This window comes from Acartia tonsa, chromosome 11 (assembly GCF_053477335.1).
Source record: "Acartia tonsa isolate MP-2025a chromosome 11, ASM5347733v1, whole genome shotgun sequence".
Lineage (NCBI taxonomy): Eukaryota > Metazoa > Arthropoda > Copepoda > Calanoida > Acartiidae > Acartia > Acartia tonsa.
This window is the reverse complement of record NC_137270.1, coordinates 18200736-18225090: the sequence shown is the minus strand read 5'-3', so window position 1 is coordinate 18225090 and position 24355 is coordinate 18200736. Positions and strand designations below refer to the sequence as shown.

At 33.2% G+C, this 24355-nt stretch overlaps 6 protein-coding genes across 6 annotated transcripts in view; 2 read left to right on the top strand and 4 right to left on the bottom strand.

Annotated features, from left to right (window-relative positions):
- LOC145331867 (uncharacterized) overlaps positions 1 to 24355 on the top strand; it is a 41950-nt gene that overhangs the window by 11824 nt on the left and 5771 nt on the right. The window contains exons 5-9 of the mRNA XM_080176724.1: positions 337 to 403; positions 1808 to 1875; positions 2289 to 2325; positions 3653 to 3693; positions 3962 to 3996. Coding sequence (XP_080032850.1) covers positions 337 to 403; positions 1808 to 1875; positions 2289 to 2325; positions 3653 to 3693; positions 3962 to 3996 — 248 coding nt within the window. The remainder of the gene's footprint in view (positions 1 to 336; positions 404 to 1807; positions 1876 to 2288; positions 2326 to 3652; positions 3694 to 3961; positions 3997 to 24355) is intronic.
- LOC145331929 (uncharacterized) lies at positions 8096 to 9770 on the bottom strand. The gene is made up of 2 exons (XM_080176804.1): positions 9055 to 9770; positions 8096 to 8958 (listed from the first exon to the last, which is right to left on the bottom strand). Exons 1-2 carry the CDS (start codon positions 9515 to 9517, stop codon positions 8336 to 8338), a joined length of 1086 nt encoding a protein of 361 aa, XP_080032930.1. The 5' UTR covers positions 9518 to 9770; the 3' UTR covers positions 8096 to 8335.
- On the bottom strand, positions 9591 to 11209 carry LOC145332380 (uncharacterized). The gene is made up of 5 exons (XM_080177378.1): positions 10976 to 11209; positions 10445 to 10763; positions 10179 to 10318; positions 9846 to 10060; positions 9591 to 9606 (listed from the first exon to the last, which is right to left on the bottom strand). The coding sequence occupies exons 1-5, from the start codon at positions 11099 to 11101 to the stop codon at positions 9591 to 9593; spliced, it is 816 nt and encodes a 271-aa protein (XP_080033504.1). The 5' UTR covers positions 11102 to 11209.
- LOC145331511 (uncharacterized) lies at positions 11163 to 14066 on the bottom strand. Its single transcript, XM_080176202.1, has 7 exons — positions 13430 to 14066; positions 13123 to 13208; positions 12750 to 12955; positions 11996 to 12206; positions 11648 to 11810; positions 11378 to 11431; positions 11163 to 11242 (listed from the first exon to the last, which is right to left on the bottom strand). The coding sequence occupies exons 1-7, from the start codon at positions 13767 to 13769 to the stop codon at positions 11178 to 11180; spliced, it is 1125 nt and encodes a 374-aa protein (XP_080032328.1). The 5' UTR covers positions 13770 to 14066; the 3' UTR covers positions 11163 to 11177.
- LOC145331512 (uncharacterized) lies at positions 13780 to 16715 on the bottom strand. Its single transcript, XM_080176203.1, has 3 exons — positions 15215 to 16715; positions 14868 to 14951; positions 13780 to 14350 (listed from the first exon to the last, which is right to left on the bottom strand). The coding sequence occupies exons 1-3, from the start codon at positions 15439 to 15441 to the stop codon at positions 14236 to 14238; spliced, it is 426 nt and encodes a 141-aa protein (XP_080032329.1). The 5' UTR covers positions 15442 to 16715; the 3' UTR covers positions 13780 to 14235.
- LOC145331540 (uncharacterized) lies at positions 16908 to 19622 on the top strand. The gene is made up of 4 exons (XM_080176249.1): positions 16908 to 17601; positions 17875 to 17965; positions 18793 to 18927; positions 19309 to 19622. Exons 2-4 carry the CDS (start codon positions 17902 to 17904, stop codon positions 19575 to 19577), a joined length of 468 nt encoding a protein of 155 aa, XP_080032375.1. The 5' UTR covers positions 16908 to 17601; positions 17875 to 17901; the 3' UTR covers positions 19578 to 19622.

The window sequence follows — 24355 nt, the reverse complement described above, 5'->3', positions numbered from 1 at the left end:
CCGCTAGTCAATATATAGTATATGTGTATATATTGTCAGGGTAAAATTTATCATCAATTTAGGATGCTAATATGGTCCACATTTATTGGTCAGTTATTTCATTAAGTAGTATGTTAGGGTATGGGGTAAAGGGGTAAATTGGGGGTATCGTTATTTCAACTAGCTGCAAGTATCACTTTTGTAGAGAGTACATGAAAATATGGTTCAATATCCATGTAATAATATTTCGATAGCTAAAGATGATATATCGATTATCGTGTATTGTCTTATCCCTGAAATGCAGTTGTATAAGCAAAAAAATGCCACTAATGGAATTCACAATTTTTGTTTTTTTAGGATATTGTATTTTTGAAGATAAGTATAGCAGTGTTTGCCATAGTCAACATTACAATCATAGCTGTAGGTAAGTTTTATAGAAAAGAGTTGATGTTTTTATAACAGTGTATGTATTAAGCTATATAAGTTGGAAAGAATCTTAATATATAATAGATTTGAAATCTGCTTAAAATTTTAAGGATTTTTTTTATAAAAATTCGTTTTTTGTATAATTCTTTATCTAAAAGCGCAAATACAATTTAAGTTAATAAATTTTGACATCTGTGATTGGTGGGTTGAAAACAATATGCGCTCTGATTGGAGAAGCTTAAGTTTCGTATATCAGTCAACCAATTAGAGCTCGGGTAGTTTCCAATCCACCTATCCTATTGGTCAAAATTAATCAACTTAAATTGTATTTGCGCTTTTAAATAAAGAATTATATAAAAAACGAATTCTATAAAAAATCCTTAAAATTTTATGCAGATTTCAAATCTATTATATACATTAAAATTCTTTCCAACTTATATAGCTTAATATGTATGTGTGTCTGTAATTCTATAGACAATTTTGATTGGTTGGTTAAGTAAGTTGAGTTCCCAAACGTTTCAACCTCTAATCGCATTCTACAAAAGGGGTAATTTTGTTTATCATTATTGTTGATGTACATCAGTTTATCGGTCACCGTCTAATCTCTGGTAATTAACGTAACTCTAAATTGAAATTGATGTAAAAAATGAGAAGCCACCTTAGTCGGCTTTATCTAAGGGGAAAAAATATAGGCTCCAATCCACATCCCTGCAAGCAAATGCGCAAAGTGCTTGCAGATTCGCATACAATTTGAAAAAAAAATATGCATACCATCGAGTCACAAATGTTGCACTAGTATTTTTTTCAATGTCATGGACAATAGCAGACAAGGATGACAACATCCATAAAAGTGAAACAGTAGGACAAACGAACATTAACGCTTGTAGTAGTGTCAGAAAGAACTGAAAAAGTAGAATATAAATAATAGTTTTTTTCTCGTATTCATTCGAATCCGGTGGATAGGAACCGGTTCTCATCCATACGAAAAAACTATGTCTAGCATTGTATTATATCCAGCTTTCTACGAATATAAAAATGGCACCTAGGGGCTAAAAAAACATTCTATTTCCGCGGAAAGCCGTTTATAATACGATGCGAGAAATAACTAATAAGCACTTCTTTCATGTGTTGTCTTAATAGTTTCGGGTACTTTCATTTAATCTTGATTTATTTGTTTTATTATCCTAAATTTCATACCAATATTCTTAATAAAATAATTTTACATTAAGGGTAATTCATGTCATGTTATTTCAGAAATGAAATCTAAATAAAATATTATCGCGGAGATTTTTTTATCTAAATTATTCCTCGAATTTTGTAACAATTGTATTGCGAATCAACGTGGTGTACAATCAAATCCGCAAACATTTAATGAAACATGATGAAACAAAATATTGTTTAGGTGGCATTGGCTTTACACTGGGACTAGTAGACTACTGGGATACAGAGCAAATGTTCACCTACGTTATGGCAAGTTTTTTTTACACTTACAAAAAATGAAGCTTTCCTGATAGGCAAAGATTAACAAAGGCTTCTTATTTCTGTAATCTACTACTGTTAGGTATACTAGCGGCTTCGCCCCTAGCCTCTAGGGGCTTTGCCCCAAGTTATGAACCTTCCCATGATCTATAGGAAGCTACCATGTAAAGGAGAACCACATCGGTTCAGCGGTTAGCGATATTCTTTAGTACAAACAAACAAAGAATTGGATTGAAAACTTTGATTAGATTGTTAAACCTTCGGTATAAATTTTTTCACTAATAATTTTAATCCAAAGAATTGGTAATTTTGTTTATCGTAATTAGAAGTTTACGCCATTTATTGTTCTTTGTCTTATCCGTAAAGATCCGTGTATAATTCTGATTATTTTTTTTTATTTTTAGGTCGGTAGCACTTGCATGGTCTGTTGGGGCACATTAGGTCTGCAATTCATTTCAGTATCAAAGCTACTCTATAATTTACTATTATCTGTTGCTATTGGAAAAACGTGTTTGTCTCGGATGTCGGTCATCTATAATACAAAGTAGCTTGATGTCTGCCTGTCTGTGTGTCCGTCCGTCCGTCTGAAGCTTAAGATCTCGGTAACCACTGAACCGATCGGATTCTACTCTTCAGGGAATATACCTACTGGTACTGTGGTGGTTCTAGGCTATTTTCTTGGGGTTAGGACACCCACAACCCCCCTAAACCAAAAAAAATCCCCACCGATTTTTTTTTGCTGAAGATTTCCTTGGTCCTTTTTTTGCTAAAGATTTCCTTGGTCCTTTTTTTGCTGAAGATTTCATTGGTCCTTTTTTTGCTGAAGATTTCCTTGGTCCTTTTTTTGCTAAAGATTTCCTTGGTCCTTTTTTTGCTGAAGATTTCATTGGTCCTTTTTTTGCTGAAGATTTCCTTGGTCCTTTAACGAATTGCGCCTTAACGATTTAGAGAGCTTAACATCTCTATAAACGTTACCAGAAAGTCCTTTTCTTTATTTTTTTAATAAGGTTTAATAAGGTTTTTAACAAAATTGTTCATTTTTTTGGGTTACCGTTTGATTTCTTAACTTCGCTTTTATGGAAGTTATCAATTTTGATCCTTCTATAAAGTACCTCTTTCTGTAGTACTTGATATAAAACTTCCCAGGACCTATGAGAAGCTACCTTGGAAAGGAGAACTATATCATGTCAGGGGTTAGCGAGATCCTTCGGTACAGACAAACATACATTCTGTTATTTTATCACAAGGACTAGCGGATACGCCCCTAGAGGCCTCTAGTGACACTGAGAGAATAAGGAGTGGAGGAAATTATCCTTCACTTTTAATTTTAGTTTTAGAAGAAAAAACAAATATTTTTGTTGGAGATTAATGGACGATTTCTCTTGATAGTGAGAAGATTCACTCTCCAAAAATGGTTATAAACCTTCCAAGGACTTTTGCGAAGCTACCTTGGAAAGGAGAACCATATCATGTCAGGGGTTAGCGAAATCCTTCGGTACAGACAGACAGACAAACTTACTGTTACTTTATTACAAGGATTAATTTAGTACATCCTTATAATAAAGTAACAGGATGTTTGTCTGTGTGTTTGTGTGTTTGTATTTTTGTACCGAAGGATCTCGCTAACCGCTGAACCGATCGGGTTCTCCTTAACTAGGTAGCTTCTCATAGGTTCCGGGAAGGTTTATAACTATTTTCTTGGGGCCTCTAGGGGCGTAGCCGCTAGTGTTGATATATTTTATTATTTATATTGATTGAAATATTTAAGGCGCGACTATGGATATGCTTGCTTTTCTTGGATTTTATAAGGTAATCATTGGTCATTATCTCCTAATCTGGGCTCGGCAGCCGCGACTAAGCTCAAATTCAAACCCGTTTAGACGCTCATTTTTTTTAAAATGAGAAATCACCATATAAACGATAGGTTAGACTTCAAGCTGATTTTTAAAATTTTAAAAGTTTGCTTTCCCTGAGGCTTACTGGCGGCTGTTGCGCATCCGCCGAGCCCTGATTTAAGAACTTAAAGAACTACTGAAAACATGTACAGATTTAAAAAGATATAGAATTTCTTTTTTAGGGAAAGAAAGACCTTTTAGTACCATGGCTTATTTGGTAAGATTCATTTTGATTCATAAAATAACAAGGATGACAACATCCATAAGTAGCGAAGCATAAAAAAATCAGAGAAGAGACAAACAGGCAAAGCGAGAACTAGAGCAGATGTTTAGTTGTCATTACAATGACAAAAAGAGAGAAAATAGTCAAAAACTTTAAGAAAATCACGAAACCTTAAAACATACGTTAAAGTATGACCGACAAATATATATGGTGCATTATTTGCCAAATGTACCACTTTTCTGCACTACCTCTCCGATTTTGTTAATACTCTATATTTTGGTCCGTTGGGTCATTCAAGGATGCTGGATGGCCAAAAAAAAGTTTCAGAGTCCCTGGATGTCTAGATATCTAGCTATCTATGAAGGTAGGTAACAAAAATTTAAAAAACACCCATTTTTTCACAATTTAAAAAATTATTTTTTTCATCAATCTTACATCCAGCCTATACATTTTATACACCAAAATGATCGTTTATTCATGTAAAAAGCGCACATATTGCTATTTTAACCAAACCTCTAATTTTACAGGGTGTCCAACAAAAAGTGTATTTTGGATATCTAGCGTAATACCCAAAATACCTGTCCGAAAAAAATCATTTTTTTTGGCTTAAATCCTGTGTTTTATCTGTGTGCATATGTGGTATATAACGGTTCGGACCACCCGGGACTATAAGGTTGTCAAATTTCACTTTGGGACACCCTGTAAATGTGATTTTTGCGTCTGTAGAGCTAAAACTTGGTCCAAATTGGCTATTTTTTCCAAATTACTCTAATATGTGTCTTAGTATGTTTGGCCATAGTGTTTTCTGACCAGATCAATATTTTCATATTTTTTGGACACCCTGTATTTTCAAAAAAAGAGAAAAAAAAATTTTGTTTTTTTTTAAATTTTTTTTCTATTTTTAAGTTACTTAAAACTGTCATATAGATACAGATTTTGACTAATAACAATAATATTTGCCTATTTTACAAATTTTTACACTTTTGGGACACCCTGTGCATGTTTTTGAAAAATGATGGTTTTTGCCCATTTTTAGGGGGAAGGAGTCGTTTTTGGGCCATAGACTATTTCTTCATTTTTGTAGAACTTTTCAAGACACATCATTTGTTATTTATGCAAAAACCGCAAAAACCGAACCGTTTTGCCGTTAATCACCGCCAAAGGCGGAATTTTTTACGTTTTTGCCGTTCCGGAGGTTGTAATGGGCATTTGTGGTAAGAAAACATTGATTTATCAAGATCTCTCTGAAATACTTTTATTTAGGTAATTTAATTTACTAAATTTCATATTAAGTAAATTTTTTTGTGCAGCTAACCGATTTTTGTCAAAAGGAATTTCAAATGCACATGATTTATGTTTCTTTTATTACTTATGTTATAGCAATTATTTATGTTATATTCACTTCATTTTTTTGTTTTAACAATTGAAATTCATCTCGACGAAAAACGGTTAGCTGCACAAAAAATTTTACTTTATATGAAATTTAGTAAATTAAATTACCTAAATAAAAGTATTTCAGAGGGATCTTGATAAATCAATGTTTTCTTACCACAAATGCCCATTACAACCTCCGGAACGGCAAAAACGTAAAAAATTCCGCCTTTGGCGGTGATTAACGGCAAAACGGTTCGGTTTTTGCGGTTTTTGCATAAATAACAAATGATGTGTCTTGAAAAGTTCTAGAAAAATGAAGAAATAGTCTATGGCCCAAAAACGACTCCTTCCCCCAAAAATGGGCAAAAACCATCATTTTTCAAAAACATGCACAGGGTGTCCCAAAAGTGTAAAAATTTGTAAAATAGGCAAATATTATTGTTATTAGTCAAAATCTGTATCTATATGACAGTTTTAAGTAACTTAAAAATAGAAAAAAATTTTTAAAAAAAACAAAATTTTTTTTTTCTCTTTTTTTGAAAATACAGGGTGTCCAAAAAATATGAAAATATTGATCTGGTCAGAAAACACTATGGCCAAAAATACTAAGACACATATTAGAGTAATTTGGAAAAAATAGCCAATTTGGACCAATGATGTGTCTACTAGATATTTTAAATATTAACTATTCTAAACCCTAAACGTATCGTATTTCGAGTAAATTTGGAAGGGAATTTAGACATATGAAAATATTGAAATTGGGGAATATTTATATACGTGTGCAAGAATTCTATTTCAAAAATAGGATATTAATTCCCCTCTCACTTCGTTCAAAAATACATCCCTATTTCTATTTTTCTAAATATTCAAATTTCTTAATATTTATATACGAAGTACTTGGTAAATAAATAGAAGATTTTGAAAAATAATAAATTTTTACGTTTTATATTTCTATTTCGAAATAAATCACGCAATCTTAAATTAAGTATGTTCGTTAAACAATTCCGAAATAAAATTTACTAGATATATTAGACTTTTAGGTTCTTTCTATGAAATTAATGTGATGACATAATTTCCTTACTCCAAAAAGTCTACCTGTTAAGAATACGACATTTTAGACGTCTTACTTTTTTCATTGCTTTTTTTACAGGGTAAAATAAAAATTCTTCCTAATATTAAAAAAGGATAATTTTGCATTACGTAAAAAAAGTATATAACGATAATGAAATATATTAAAGTTAACTTATAATAGTTTGTAATTGTATTTGTAACAATATATTTATAGATTCCCTGTTATTTGATATCATCCGTTTCCGGTGTATGCTGTTATATCAGGGATAAATATATACACAAAAATTCCTCCAACAAATTTTTATTATTTACCGTGGTCAAAACATATTAAAAAATCTTATTTTAAAAAATGTAAATATAACGAAATAAATTATATTGAAGTTTCTAATTACCCATGTACATTTCTACCTCGTGCACCTCGTGCACACACACACAGTTCTTCAGTCCTTATTTGAATTTCAGAGTGTATTGACACGTCATACTACGCGTTAGTTAGATACAAAGAAAAGTGAAAAATAATAAAAAATTTAATATTCAATGTGAAAACTTCAAATGGAATTATATTAATACAATAAAATAAAGTGATAAATATTATTTGCATAGTTATAAAAAAAAAGAAGAAAGAAACAAAGTCTTAGTCAAGTGTCAACACAAGAAGATCTAATTCTGTACTGTCGTCCGAAAAAAATTATTGTAGTCTATTGTTTTGAGTGAATGTCATAAGAGTACATACACGTCAAAATAATAGGCTATGTTTTCTATTTCGGAAGGCAGTACACATAATCATTTACTGTATATTAAGGTAAGGATTTTGTAATAATTTGTAAATATAAAGTGATAAGTCTGTTCGTTATAACTTAATTATTCTTATTTTGCCTTTTGGTAATTTCAATTTTAAACGCACAGATTTTATACTGTGAATAATTCGGCAAGCTCCATACTTTGTTTTTAATTATGTTTATTTTTTATTTTTTTATATCGTTCCAAAATTACAAAGTATCGGGTGTGTTTTATCGATAAGTCTTACCTAAAAATATTGAATCCCTGTGTTCGAAAAGAATTTCCGTGCATTTTTTTACGTCGTTCAGAACGGCTCGGCTCCACATTAGGTTAAAGTGAGTTTTTACAGTAATAATATGATTTAACGGTCTATTTCCTTAAATTAAACTTAAAAACCATATGTTACCAAATATACACACATCCGCAGCCGTATTTCTAGATTCGGCTCCGCGTTTTTTTTGCGTTGAAACTCGGTTTTAAATGTACGCTCATATTAAACCTGATTATCAAGCTGTTTTTAAACAAATTTACTTACAATTTTGCTTAGACTCTTATATATTCGCATTCTGATAATTCAGTTCTGACATTAATGTCCGTATTTTTTTTACATTTTAACAACAAATTTTTATGTGACCTAATTATCCGATTGGTCTGATTTTTGGTTTACTGATGTTTGAATGTACAATAATATAAGCGAAGCGGCAAGTACGCATTTTTATTTTTTTCCATCACCCTTTAATTGAAATTCAAATTTATTTTTGGATATTTAGTATTTACTTTCATTTGATGTCCAACTTATTTACTCTAGAACCTCGAGCAAGAGACCATCCACGCATAAAGACACAAGACAAGTATGATTTGAGTAATGTTTTTGGCTTCGCTACTTATTGATTATTCATCCTTGTTAAATTAAATAACAATACTGCAAAAAAAAAAATATATCAATAAACAGTTTTTTGGGTTTTATTACAACATTTATTTTATAATGGTAATGATACAGATATTTAAAAAACACAAAATTATTTCATTAAATTATTTGTTTTACTTTACTTCTACTTTATTTCTTTCCAACATAATTAATATGATAAACATATTTACAAAAATTATTTCACTTTTCCAGTTCCTTGGTTGCTGTCTTCTTGGTAACTTTTACCTGCCTATCCCAAAATGCTTGGGACTTCTTGGGGACTAGCTTGTTCATCTTCAAGAACATGATGGCGTGGATGGTTTCTTTCTCTAGGTTATACCGCCTCGATGAGTAAACTAATTTGAGGTGTGAGAAAATTCTCTCACACCTCGCATTAGAAACAGGTAAGTTGTTGAAGTTGGTCATCAAACTGACAAGTCCAGGTGGATAACATATCTTCTCTGCAACATGTTCATACCTGGCAGTAAGCATCCTGTGGGTTGCGGTCATTGCTCCTTGTTTGTACAGTTTCTGGCGTTCTTCAACATCGAAATCCTTGGACTTAGATTTTTTGACTTTCGCAATTTCCTCCTTTATCTTAGCGACTTCACGTTGGTAACCGTATGTCAAGGCATGCAACTTGGATTCTTCTATGTTACTCCAATCCTTCAGCCCAGCTTTCAGGTGTTTCTTCATGACGTCCAGGGGATCCTTCTGTTTGTCACGTTGTTCTTTCTTTTTCTTCTTGGCTGCTGCTTGAGCCTGAATTTCTTTGAACTCTTGTTGTTTGTTCCAAAACATCTTTTGGATGGGTGTCATCATGCCTGTAATACATAAATATAATTAATAAAAATGATAATTGAATTATTTAACTAATGTTATTATTATTATCTATTTTAATTAATATTGTATATCTTTACCTGTGGGAGGTGCAGTTTCTGGAGATTCGTACTCGTCAGCTTCGGAATCCTCATTGTCGGCATCCGCATTAGCTCTACGCAGGTCGGCCTCTTCATCTGCCTTTTCTTCAGGACTTAGGTTGGCTCTCAGTGAGATTCGGTGTAGCCGTTCACCCAACAACCTACAATTTTTGGGTGCTTGTTGTAAAATTGTTTTTGCTTCATCCTGTGTCACCGTAAAGCTTTGTGTGCCACTCGCAATCATTTCCAAATGACTGCGTGACAGGGGGTGTAGGTAGAGACAGACTTGCCATCCTGCATTAGTACGGACAATCTTGTTAACTCTCAGGTGAAGGAACTTGAATACACGTCTAGCGAATAAGTTGCCAGGCATACTTGTCCGTAGGGTAAAGAACACCGTATCCAGCATGGTGAACATCTGGACGATTGTGGCCTCATGGGCTTGTGCAGGAATTGTCAGCATGGTATCCACACACTCCAACACTTCCAGGACTTCTCTGAGGGCAAGAACCTGGTCAGGTGTTGGCCACAGATTGTCAAACTTCTTGTTGACTAAAATAAAAATTAAAAATTAAAAATTAATTCTATTGATATATACAGTTCTAATTTTTAATTAAGGGAACGAGAGAAGAAATAATTTATTTAGTTTAAATTTTAATAAACTTCTATTTGTTACCTTTCTCTTTTGTTTAATTAAGGGACAGAGAGAAATTTAAATTGGTAATTTTGTTAGTTTTAAATTGTTGTTTAAATTATAATTAACTTTTTTGGGTTTACCTTTCTGATCCTGCAAGGATTTTTTCACCTTCTGAAGTAGTGGTTTGTTGTCAAACAACTCTAAGAACCGCTTTATCATGTTCATTCTGGAGCTCCATCTCGTCTCCACGTATCTGGTAAGCATACGTTGTCCACTCTCTACCAAAATGCGACGCAGCTTCTTGTTATTCATAATTTTACTGACCAGCTTTGCCAGGTTAATTATGGTTCTGTTGTACCCCTTCCCTTTCTAAAAAAATATAATATTTGTTAATTTTCACGTTTTTGTATAATTTATTATTTAACTTTTTAAGTTACTGTATAAGTTATTTAGTTGGTTCTATTAATCATTTAATTAATTTACTTACAACTTTGGCAGCCTGCTTCAACGCCAACTCCACTTGGTGGTTGAGGCAAACACCTCCCACTATAAGTCCACATTTCTGCTCATCACATTTCATTGTTCTTTGGATGTTCTCTTCTATTAGTTTCCCGAAATTTGTGATTGCTGAAAAGAAATAATTTAATAAATTAATATAATTTAGTTAAATGCATTTCGTGAAACTACCCCTGTAAATCATTAAATGTAATTCATTGAATTTTTTGGGAATGAATTTAATTTAACTTTACTTACCCTCTCTTTGTTGTGGATCTTTGATGGCGATGGACCTGTAGAAAATCGCACTTGATATGCCGCCATCGCCGCCATCGCCTTGTCTTGTTCCTGCCAGGGTTTCTTCATCTCCATCCTGACCCTCACCTTCGGCTTCTACAACACCATCCTCAACCTCATCTAAATCTTCTATAAACAAATCCAACGGGATTTCATCTTCACTATCAGCCTCAGGTGTGTCTTCCTTATCACTATCATCATCACTGACTCCCTCATGGTTCATGAAACTTGTATACTCTGTGGGGGTTTTCCCGTGCTCTTCATTGAGTATCTTGACGGACTAAAGAATGAAAAATAAATTAATGATTTACTTTCTAATGGTATTGTTTTATAATATTAATTCTCGTATTCATTCAAATATTCATCTAAAAAAACTGGTTTTATCTTACAATTGTACATTTTACATCCGCGGAAAGCCATTTAAAATACGATGCGAGAAAAAACTATTAAATAGTTATGATTTTATAATTATAATTTATAATTTTTCATTACCTTTACACAGTTGGCAGCCGAGTCGGATGTGGAGCTGAGAAGTTGATAATGCTCAAGCCCAAACCTTTTCAACAGTTCTTCGAAATATTCGTAGATGCTGCGGCCGGAAGCATCGGGTTTAGGCATCTAAACATAAGTAATTAATCAAATTATCATTTAGGTATTTGTGGTCATTCTAAATTTCTAAGAATTAATTTTAAACTTATACCTGTTCACAGGCGAGCAACAATTCTTTGGGACCGTCTGCATCGGTATAGTTTGCAGTTACTGAAAAATTAGTAATTCTTTTATATTATTCATTCATAATAGTTTACTTTACTTTATTTAATTCAGGTTATGTAGCTGCTGCAGTTGTAATTGCATTAATAAATAATAATAGTTTATTTATTTTATTTAGGTTACCTGCAATGAAGTCGGTGTGGTGAACATTGCCGAAGTCGAAGGAAAGGTGCACACCTGCGGAAACAAAGATAATATTGATTATTTAAAATAATTAAATATTAACATTTTTTCCGCAGGTGTGCACCTTTCCTTCGATTTCGGCAATGTACACACCCGCGGAAGTGAAGATAATTTAAATTAATTATTTGTTATTTCTTTCAGATTTTGAAATTATTTAGTAATGTTTTAGTTTATAAATTATAATACTTAATAGTTAATAGTTATTAATACCTTTATTTTCTAAAATCTTCTTGAAGGATTCCATGTAATACTTGTGCTGCCCCTGCAGCCAGTTATGAAGCTGTTTGCTGGTGGGTGCATCCTGCTTCTTGCCTTTCTCAAGTAAACCGACCTGCTTGGCGACGATATGGTCAAAGGCATTGGCATCCGTATCCTTAAAGCGAATTTTTTAAAGTTAGTATGTTTTTCAACCTATTTTTAAAAAATACACTATTCTAACTGACATGAAGATATATTTCGATTTTAGCAATCATTTTCAATTAATTTTGTTTAAAAAAATATAGGTATGAGACATTAGATAACAGCAAATATGATCAAAAATATTAAACATACATTTACCTTAAAGCGAAGGAAACTTTCATTATTAACCAGTTTTCCTGTTATGTGGCGCAGCGCTTCTAGGGCAGTGACGTATATTTTGACTTCATGGATAACTTCAGCATCTGCCTGGGCCTGTTGAAACTTCCTCTGAAAGCTGGCCAGGTTCACTCCCTTCCTATACTCTCGGTAAACATCTCTGTGGTCAATGATCCAGTGACGGCTAAACCTCCTAAACAGGTAAGCAATTAATATTATTTTTTTTAGCAAAGCTACTCTATAATTCACCTTGTCTGTCAGTATATATTTTTAATCAATGTTTATGAATACTTAATACCAGTGTTCTGGAGCCGGGAGCAGCAACATTTTTTGTGGAGCCGGATCCGGAGCCGTATTTTTTGTTAAAAACGGCTCCGGCTCCGGACTAGGTAAAAATGATTTTTTAAAGTAATATTATAATTTGGCAACGGTCTATTTCCATATAATAAACTGAAAAACTATTGTTACTTAACAAATAGACACACATCCTTCTACTTTTATATAGCTTTAATCAAATAAAAGCAAAATATTTTATATTATTTATCTTATTTTATCAAATTCAATAATGGAAAAAAATTGATATATTAATTTTAAGGTAGGAGCCGGAGCTGGAGCCGGAGCCGGGAGCCGTATTTCCAAATACGGCTCCCCGGAGCCGGAGCCGCATCAAAATTATACGGCTCCGGCACGTTGCGTTAATACATCATGTTATTTTATGTCAACTTAATATTATTACCTAAGAAGGTTAGTTTCTTGCAGTATAAATCTCTCTAATGGTTTTCCCTCTTTGGGGTATTCTTTCACGTGGTATGTGCCATCCCAGGTATGGAAGTTACAGTATTTGCACCCCCGCCCCCACGGGGTCTTATTCTGACCCTTTCCAGGGTAGTTGGGGATCATGTAAGCATGATCTTCAAGCACTTTAACCAAGTAGACATAAACCTGAAGTAATTTTAATTTTATTAAACATTTTATTTAATAATCTCACACCTGTAACTCTTTTTTTAGTTGTGTTCCTTTCTTGACTTTTAGTTTTGCTTTCAAAAAGTGTCACTTTTGCCCCCCCCCCCTCTACATTTTATTATTATTTTTAGTATTTATGTTTGTACCTTATCACCATTACTATATGTTATCCTCTTCCCATCAAGGCGGTCATAGAGCGAGTGTGTGTCCCCTTGTACTGTACCCACGCAGTCTAGGTAATCAATAGAACAGTTAATTTAATATATTATAGGTAAAGTAAAACAAACTAGTATTCTAGAAATTTATGTATTTACGGTTGAGATTGTATGGTTATTAATTATAAATATAATATAATGTATTTTATTTAAGTACAGACAAATAGACATCCTGTCAATTAAATTTTTAATGTTACTACCTATGTTATTGATATTAATTATACTAATTTAAGCTTACCTCTGATGAACATATGTTCCGTACTGTCACTGTTCATCTTGGGTTTATTCTTGGATCCTTTTTGTCGGCCACCTCTCCCTTTTGGCTTTTCTCCAGCTGGGGATGACTGTGCTGAAGAAGGTGTGTCTCCAGCTGGTGTTGTAGGTGTGGCTGCGGCTTTAGGTTTGGCTGCGGCTTTAGGTGTGGCTGTTGTACTTGTACGGCCACCTCTCCCTTTTGGCTTTTCTCCAGCTGGGGATGACTGTGCTGAAGAAGGTGTGTCTCCAGCTGCGGCTTTAGGTGTGGCTGTTGTACTTGTAGGTGATGGAGACGGCGGCGGCGTTACGTTGAGTGGGCGCATTGGTGATGTATCTGGTGTTGTTTGTGAAGCTGGTTGTGGGCTTGCTGGTTTTGACCTTAAAATAATTAATTAATATTATTTTTCCCTTGCCCTCTGGACAAAATATAAAAATTATTTGGCTACTTGTTTTTTTTACCTCGATTGGGGAGAAGGTTTGGGGGGTGAAGTTGGATTTTCAGGTTCTGGGCTGTCAGGTTTTGACCTTAAAAAAATAGCCTATTATTTTAATTATTAATTAATATTATTTTTCCCTTGCCCTCTGGACAAAATATAAAAATTATTTGGCTACTTGTTTTTTTTACCTCGATTGGGGAGAAGGTTTGGGGGGTGAAGTTGGATTTTCAGGTTCTGGGCTGTCAGGTTTTGACCTTAAAAAAATAGCCTATTATTTTAATTATTAATTAATATTATTTTTCCCTTGCCCTCTGGACAAAATAAAAAAAAATTATTTGGCTACTTGTTTTTTTTACCTCGATTGTGGAGAAGACTCTGTTCTTCTTTTCTTGACCCTTGGAGGTGAACACAACTTTATTATTCGCTTCCGTTGTGGATCAGCTATTTTTGAAGTGACTGGAGTGCAACTGAAATTAAATAAATAAATAAATTTTCAATTTCTCTGGTTCTTTTTAGAACCCACCAAATTTACCAAATTTGGGATTATATTCTAAAAAAAAATGGCCTCTCTTGGTGTGTAGAGCACCGAGAGTTGCTGAACATGGAAGGAATGCGCCCCGGAGGATGGATGGAGGACCCAACCTAACCTGACCAAAAGTAAGTAAGGATATTTTTTTAACATTTACCTACCCTAAGATAAAAAGTTACTGTAAAAATACAATACTTTTCATAATCCCATTTATTATAATTTTATTAGGGGTATGCATTTGAGCTTAATAGTAAATAAAAAGTAAAAATACGACGAAACCCACTAATTTTATAAGGGGTAGTTTCACGAAATGCATTTGAGCTTAATAAATAAAAAGTTACTGTAAAAATCCCATTTCTATACTTTTTTTAGCATGGGTAGATGCACTTCGTGAAACTACCCCTTTTAGTTTTTTTATAACATTATTAAATATGAAATGAAAATATTATTATTACCTAATGTTATCACTGGGGGTTATTTTTTTTGTGGGGGTCCCCAACCCCTCCTTCTCCTCCAACATTACCGACCCTGGAGTGCAACTGAAAATTAAATAAATAAATAACATTTACCTACCCTAAGATAAAAAGTTACTACTTTTCATAATCCCATTTATTATAATTTTATTAGGGGTATGCATTTGAGCTTAATAGTAAATAAAAAGTAAAAATACGACGAAACCCACTAATTTTATAAGGGGTAGTTTCACGAAATGCATTTGAGCTTAATAAATAAACTTCGTGAAACTACCCCTTTTAGTTTTTTTATAACATTATTAAATATAAAATGAAAATATTATTATTACCTAATGTTATCACTGGGGGTTATTTTTTTGGGGGGGGACCCCAAACCCTCCTTTTCCTCCAACATATCAAGGTCAACCTCATCCAAAACATCGGGTATGCTTGCATCGGGGATCGTCTTACGTTCACGCAAACTACGAGTACGCGTAACTGAAGAGTCAGGCATAGCTTGGACAACCTCACTGTCATCATCGTCACCTATAACTTTATTAGAGTCAGGCTCAGCCATTCTCTAACGATGTTGTAACTGAACTAAAACTAAAAAAAAAGATTAATATTAATTATGACTTTATGACTTTAAGCCTAAGGTGGTGAGAATGGCCAGGTTACCGCTTACATTGGATGATTGGGGGAAGAAAAGGGTTAACAACTTAACAGTAACTCCACCCATAATTTTATTTTTTGGAATAGTAAGGGATAAAATAAACACACATAAAAGAAAGTGTGGGGGGGGGGGGTATAACTATAATCTGTGTTGGAAAATATTTATATGACATGTAAGACTAAGAATTCTCCTAATTTCCCCTTGAGGAGGGGGGAGGATTTGATGCTTAATCTGCAGAAGGGGTAATTTAACACTTAATTTACCCTCCGTAAAAGATTAAAGATTAAAAGATTAAAGATTATTTGAAACCTGCCCCACCCCCCTTTTTCAACACTTCTTATTTGAATATAATTATATGTAATCTTTTTTTCTCCACCCATCATAACGTAATGGTTAGGAGGAGGGGGGGGGGGGGAACCAACAAGATTTAATTTGGATTTAATACGATGAAATTTTAGTAAATAAATTAGCCGTTAGAGGCTGGATATTTCAAATTGTTTTTCAATTTATACTTAAGTTTCATCATTCATTGGTAAGAAAAGTTAAAAATTATATTTCAAGTTTTAGAAACCTATTTTTAAGAAAAGTTACATTTGAGATGAATAGAATTAAAAAAGTATTCGGTAATGTAGACAAACAAAATTGCTTCATAGTTACATATTGGAAGTTACATAACATTCAAGGATTACCATTGACATTGTCAGCTTTGAGGTCACTTTATGAAGGCTTTTTGGCCAATTATAGAATAGATTGATGATAATGATATGATGAATATCTGTATCATTTCATATCTTTTAAAAACAAAGTTTTATACCAACGTTTTCTTTTTGGTTTGCTCAACAATTTTGGGGAATTTTGGGACTTGGTTGCTTCATTAAGTTGAGTGTAAAAACGTTTCAACTATGAATTGTTATTTACAAAAGGGGTAATTTTGTGCATCATCATTGGGAGTGTACATCAATTTATCGGCCATTATAATATAAGGTTATAATTTATAAAGGTGTCATATATATAAACCTTTCTTAAAAGTTAAAAAAAAACTCTCTCCCGTCACCCAGCATTAGTGGAAAATTTTTATAAAGGAAAATTTAAATAAATAAAGGGGGGTTATAATAAAGGTGTCGTCATATATATATTATGGAAAATTTTTATAAAGGAAAATTTAAATAAATAAAGGGATTATTCTTTGTGTTTTTTTTGGGGGGGGGGGGGTTATATTCAAAATCAAGTTCAACCCTTTCTTTTCATATATTCTATGTATAATAAAGGTGTCGTCATATATATATTATGGAAAATTTTTATAAAGGAAAATTTAAATAAATAAAGGGATTATTCTTTGTATTTTTTTTGGGGGGGGGGGGGGTTATATTCAAAATCAAGTTCAACCCTTTCTTTTCATATATTCTATGTATAATAAAGGTGTCGTCATATATATATTATGGAAAATTTTTATAAAGGAAAATTTAAATAAATAAAGGGATTATTCTTTGTATTTTTTTTTTGGGGGGGGGGGGTTATATTCAAAATCAAGTTCAACCCTTTCTTTTCATATAGCAACCCTCCTTAAAAGGGGAGGGGGGGGAGACTAGAGTAAAATAAACAGCCCATTGCCCTTCCCTTTATTTTGGGGGGGGGGACTATAAAGGTGTTAACTGTTACTTACATGTAAAACCCTTTTCCCCCACCCATATATGTTTGGATATTGACCTCTCGGATGCCACTTATTTTAAAGGGTATGTAAAGATAAAATTTTTTCATGCTATTAGACTATTAGTATTAACAAATTAAAAATCTTAACATTTTCTAAATAATAAATATCGAAGATTGATTTTACGGCATTAGGTTGGTTTATTCGAAGATTGATTTTACGGCATTAGGTTGGTTTATAAAGATAATTTACATTTTACAAATTTGTAATTTAAAGTTAAATAGTAGGTTGGCGACGAACGAGAGATGGGCCAGCCAACTTCAAGTTACTTGGATACTAAGGGGAGAAGAAACGGCGGCGCAACCGCCGAAAACTGCCGAGAAAAGGCAAAATAAATTTCAGCGGCTTATCGGAAGGTAATGAGGAAATTACATTTTTGCATACAACCCCTTTATTTTAATGGCTTTCTCTACCTTTTGACCGCCTTTCTCTTTGTTTTAATGCGTAATTAGTTTTTATATACGCATAAAATAAACTTATAAACTTAATTATTTTTTAATATTTGATTTTGCAGTGTTTTTATACGTATATTGTGAACGTTTTGATGAAATTGAATTGAAATTGAAATTAATTATATCTGCATTTGCATTATGAAAAATAAAATACTAATTATTAAATTATTATTTCAGTATAAATATCCGAACGATCAACGAATAATGAAATCTAGAGTACCCAGCAGCACGAAACGAAGGAGCCAGCGAATACTTGAACGACGTCAAGGTATAATATATATTGAATTCTATTTATTTTTAGTTATTTATTTATTATGATGTAGTTACGTACGATTTAGAAAGCGAAGCAACTCTATAATCATTACCAGAATGTCCGTAAATCCATAACCATAACCATAAACAATTATAAACATGACATTATACAAGTGTTAATGTCCGTTTGTCCTACCTTTTCAGAGCTTCGCTTTTATGGATGTTGTCATCCTTGTTTTTATAGTTATAACTTATTCCACAAAGTGTAATATAATGAATAAATAATCCTTATACTAAAGGATCTCGCTAACCGATGAACCGATCGGGTTCTCCTTTTTACCTTTTTAAAAGCGAAGCTTTTCTATAATTATGGTCGGTCCGTCCGATTTAGAAAGCGTAGCAACTCTATAATCATTACCAGAATGTCCGTACGTCCATTTTAAACATGTTGATTTTTCGTCCGAGATAGTTAGCTTTTATTCGTTAATTTAGGCATGTTAGAATTGTCCTATCGATTTCAAACTTTGCATGATGTAGTTACGTACGATTTAGAAAGCGAAGCAACTCTATAAGCATTACCAGAATGTCCGTACGTCCCTTTTAAACATGTTGATTTTTCTACTTTTATAACAACAAAATTTTATGTGATCTAATTATCCGTTTGATCTGGTTTTTGGTATATTGATTCCTTGGACAACAAAGAATAATATTATAAGCGAAGCAACTCTATAATTAAGTCCTAGAAATGTAAGTATGACCATAAACATTATCCTGTATGAAGCAGTTTTCCAACAAATTTACTTAAAATTTTGCTTCGACTCTATACATTTATAATTTATTAAGGTGTCGCTGTTCCTCTTCCTGTTCCTGTTGAGGCCCCCCTCCGAGATGATCCGGTTGTGGCTGCTATTGCACCCCAGCCTGATGACCAGCGTCGAGTTCGACGACAACGACGCCGTAATGCTGCAAGACAATTAGGTAGGTATTATATATAATACGTTTGTCCAGTAACCTTACTCTAAAATAATAAATTCACCTTTTGGAATTAATTTAATTAATTAATTGCGTTGAGATATTTTATGGTTTGGAAAAAATAACCATTTATTTTAAATTAATAGTAAATATCATACAGAATTGCTTACATGATTATTATAAAACAAGGATGAAAACATCCATAAAAGAGAAGCTCCAAAAAATGCGTCAAAAAATCTAAGCTGGATCTTTAATTAAAATGTATTTTTTTTGGCTTTTATGGAACTAATTGTAATCTACAGAAGGGAAAATCACTGGGGATGTACATCGATCTATCGACCACCCTCCTGAGAGATTTTAATTTTAATTTTGATTTAATTTATTAAGGTCAACAGGTTATCCAACAGATGGGGAACATGGGGAACAACAATAATGTCAATGTTCCCCATCAACCACCACAACCGGACCATCCTCAAGAGCCGGACCACCCTCAACAGCAGGACGACCCTCCAGAGCCCCTTCCCGACAACAATCCACCTCCCCCACCCCCGCCACAGCAAGAACGTCAACCTCAACGTGTGCAACCTATTTTCAATTTGACAATAGGTGCGCACGCCACAGTAAATATCAACAATAATCAATTTCAATTCTATTGATTATTGTTGATATTTACTGTTAATTTATTGTTATTTTGTGTTGTTATCCCCCCCCCCCCCCCCCCCCGACTAAATGACTGGATTAGGTTAGGCTAGGTTAGGTTATATGGCTAGGGGGCCGAGCGCCCGCGGTTATTTTTATTGGTGGGGGGGGGGGGGGGGATAAAAATTGTAAAAATCTATTTTGTATTTTGTATATACTATTTTTGATATATTTACTTTATTTACTAGAATTCCAATTATCCCCCCCCCCCCCCCCCCCCGACTAAATGACTGGATTAGGTTAGGCTAGGTTAGGTTATATGGCTAGGGGGCCGAGCGCCCGCGGTTATTTTTATTGGTGGGGGGGATATTTTCAAATTTTGTATATACTATTTTTGATATATTTATAATACTTTATTTACTAAATTTGCAGATTTTTTAAAGGGGTAGTTTCACGAAATGCATTTAAACTTAATTTAGTGAACCGCATATTTTATCCTGGTTAAATGGTTAAACTACATTTATATGGCATATATTTGAAAAAATTTCAATTTTCTACCACATAGTTTTTAAAATGTCAAGACTTGAAAATCGTCTTTTTAAATTGCATATATCACAAAAAAGACAATTTTAAGGTCTTGATATTTTAAAAACTACGTGGTAGAAAATTGAATTCATTTCAAATATATGCCATATAAATGTAGTTTACCCATTTAACCAGGATAAAATATGCGGTTCACTAAATTAAGTTCAAATGCATTTCGTGAAACTACCCCTTTTCTTTAGTTTTAATATTTTCATTTAATTTTTTTTTCAATTTCATTGTTTCATTTTTTAGTAGCAAATCTACTTTATATTTCTAAATGTAAATATGTCTGTCTGTCTGTCTGTTTTTTTTTCGTTTTTCAATTTCATTGTTTCATTTTCATTTTGTATTTCATAAATTCATTCATTTCATTTCATATTCATATTCGTGATAAAAATAAATGTGATAAGAAACTCGAAATAATACACTTTTTTATTCATTCTTATGGTCGGTCCGTCCGATTTAGAAAGCGTAGCAACTCTATAATCATTACCAGAATGTCCGTACGTCCATTTTAAACATGTTGATTTTTCGTCCGAGATAGTTAGCTTTTATTCGTTAACGATGCAAGAAATAGCTATCTATTGATAATTTTAAATACGTGGAACGCTTACCTAACCTACCTAAGTTTTATCAAATAACTATATCAAACGTCTCTCTTCCTTCCTTGGATACAAACGGCTGCGCCCCTAGCATTTAGAGGCTCTATATTCGAACCTACCTACCTACCTACCTAAGTATATCAAATAACTATATCAAACGTCTCTCGAGTCTCGAGTCTCGATGCTATTGATAATTTTAAATACGTGGAACGCTTACCTAACCTACCTAAGTTTTATCAAATAACTATATCAAACGTCTCTCTTCCTTCCTTGGATACAAACGGCTGCGCCCCTAGCATTTAGAGGCTCTATATTCGAACCTACCTACCTACCTACCTAAGTATATCAAATAACTATATCAAACGTCTCTCGAGTCTCTTCCTTGGATACAAACGGCTGCGCCCCTAGCATTTAGAGGCTCTATATTCGAAGGGATATGAAAGGGCAGAAAAATAGCCTAAAACCATCTAAGGACCTATACGAAGCTGTACTGTAAAGGAGAACCATATAGGTTCAGTGGTTAGCGAGATCCTTAGCTACAGACAAACAGAGCTTACTTCTTTATAAGTTTACTAGCGGCTACGCCCCTAGAGGCCTCTAGTGGCACTTTAAATGTTTTTGTTTGTTAAAGTTAATACTATAGCTATTGATAATTTTAAATTTATGTCTTCAATTCAAAGTTAAAATAAGTACACAAATAAAACCATCTAAGGACCTATACGAAGCTGTACTGTAAAGGAGAACCATATAGGTTCAGTGGTTAGCGAGATCCTTAGCTACAGACAAACAGAGCTTACTTCTTTATAAGTTTACTAGCGGCTACGCCCCTAGAGGCCTCTAGTGGCACTTTAAATGTTTTTGTTTGTTAAAGTTAATACTATAGCTATTGATAATTTTAAATTTATGTCTTCAATTCAAAGTTAAAATAAGTACACAAATAAAACCATCTAAGGACCTATACGAAGCTGTACTGTAAAGGAGAACCATATAGGTTCAGTGGTTAGCGAGATCCTTAGCTACAGACAAACAGAGCTTACTTCTTCAATTATAATTCAAATTATAGAGCAGCATCGCAATTACAAATTAAATTAAATAAAAATAAGAAAATTATTTTTCATAGTTTTATTATTATAGCATATATATGTCAAGTTATGTTATTTATGTGGAATCTAACTAAATATTCACAGGAATGCGATCTCATTCTCAACTCAATCGATAATGATCACTGACTCATCAGAGTCATCACCTTCACCTTCGCTCGCGCCACCTTCGTGTTCCAGAACTTCCAGGATGGCGTCAATATCTCCATCATCGGAAGATGGATTTACATCGCCGGAGATATTGGGATATTCGTCTTCATCTGATAGATCTACTGTGCCATCTAATCCTATCGCACGGTCATAGACAGCTAACGCCTGGATAACGTCGTCACGGTAACCGTTGCATTTTGCTTCCATTTGCTGCAGAACAAGTTGGTTTTGTTCGCGTGTACGCTGAGAAGATGGAAGGGCTTGGTGAAGGAATTGGTATATACCAATTCCTTCACTAAATAGTCTGATCGCCTGCATATTCCGAACACTCTGAAACCCCGACCTGTAAAGCAGGTTAGATATATCTTTAAAAGATCTGTGAAGGACCTGATAATGGGCGTACCATCCAGGCATCAGGTCGGGGTATAAACTTGGTTCTGGATCTGTACAGGTAAGTGTACGGGGGAAGTAAGGAACCAAGTCATCCATCGCTACCGGCTTGCGCCTGCGCCCAACTGTGACTCTCTGTCCTTGTTCCGCCATAATAACGATAGCAAAAATAAAACAAATGTTCAAATGTTGTCACTTCAAAGGTCTGTAAGCAAATGAAATTTCAAGGAATCATTAATTACCCCCTACAAATTTTTCTTTGTTGTTGGTTTCCAAGAAATTATTAAGATTTATAATATTCTAGATATCTTCAATGGGATCGGATGTGTGAAATATTTTTAACAAGGATGACAATATCCATTAAAGCAAAACATTAACATAAATGCATTAGTATAATCAAAATTATAAGTAAGTATTCTGTCTATAAGTATAAATTATATAAATACTAACATACTGACGTCTATAACCAACACTAATTATAGAAAAGCTTCGCTAATTCCTAGTATTTTGAATTTTCCATATGTTTTGTTTTGTTTTGTTTCTTGGGGGGGGGGGGAACATTAACATAAATGCATAAGTATAATTATAAACTAAGTATTCTGTCTATAAATTATATAAAATAGTAATACTAACTGACGTTTATAACCAACACAAATTATAGAAAAGCTTCGCTAATTCCTATTTTCCATATGTTTTGAATTGTCCATTTTCACCGCTCATTATGAATATGGGCGGAGTGGTAATGCGCGCCCCCCCCCCCCCCCCCATGTAACCCCCTAAAATTGGGGTTGGTGTTGTATGTAATAAATATTAGGAGGTAATAGGATATCTGTTTAGCTCCCCCCCCCCCCCCAAAAAAAAAGGGGGAAAAACATAAATATTAGGAGGGGATAGGACAGTTGACAATAATAAATAATAATCAAAAATCAAAATGCTGAACTGATAAGAAATAATTAATAAACAATTTTAAGTTTAGGCAAATTTAGGATTATGTAATTGTAAATTCAATTGTTTAAGTTTTAACGTTTTTCTATTAGCTTAATGCTTCAAAAGACAACCATACATTGTTCCAAATGGTCTATTTATTATTCATAATTTTAGAGCTTCGCTACTTATGTATGTTTTATAATTATTAGGTAGACATGTAAGAATTATGCTAATTTCCCCTTTGAGGAGGGGGGGAGGATTTGATGCTTAATCTTTCATGTCACACGGTCCACGGATAAAAAACAAATATATAATATCGTAACCAACCTGGTAATGGTATGGTAATAATTGGGGTGGGGGGGGGGGGAGAAACAAGATTAAATTTGGATTTAATACGATGAAATTATAGTAAATAAATTAGCCGTTAGAGGGTAAATATTTCAAATTGTTCTTAAATTTATACTTTCATCATTCATTGGTGAGAAAAGTTAAAAATTATATTTCAAGTTTTAGAAACCTATTTTTAAGAAAAGTTACATTTAAGACGAATTGATTTCACAAAGTATTCGGTAATGTAGAAAACAAACAAAATTGCTTCAAAGTTACATATTGAAAGTTGGAATATAGATAACTTCTCTATATGCTTTATAACACTTTATGAAGGCTTTTTGGCCAATTATATTATAGATTGATGATAATATCTGTGATAATATCATTTCATATGTTTTAAGTTTAAAAAACATTCTTTCGCAAGGAAGGGAAATTTAAATTTTTTTAAAAAGGGTCAACTAAATAACATGACACGGATATGAAGCAAAATTGTAAGTGAATTAGTTGGAAGACTCTAATTGCAATAAAACCTACTCTTTTTGAATAAAACAAATATACAAAGTTTTTACTTTTTAATTCGTTCGTTCTTTAAGACAGATAGCTATTTCTTTCATAGTTAAACGGCTCCTCGGGGCTAAAAAAACTGGTTTTAATAATCAAACGATTGTACATTTCTGTTCTGTCTATATATCATAGTTATCATTGAAAACC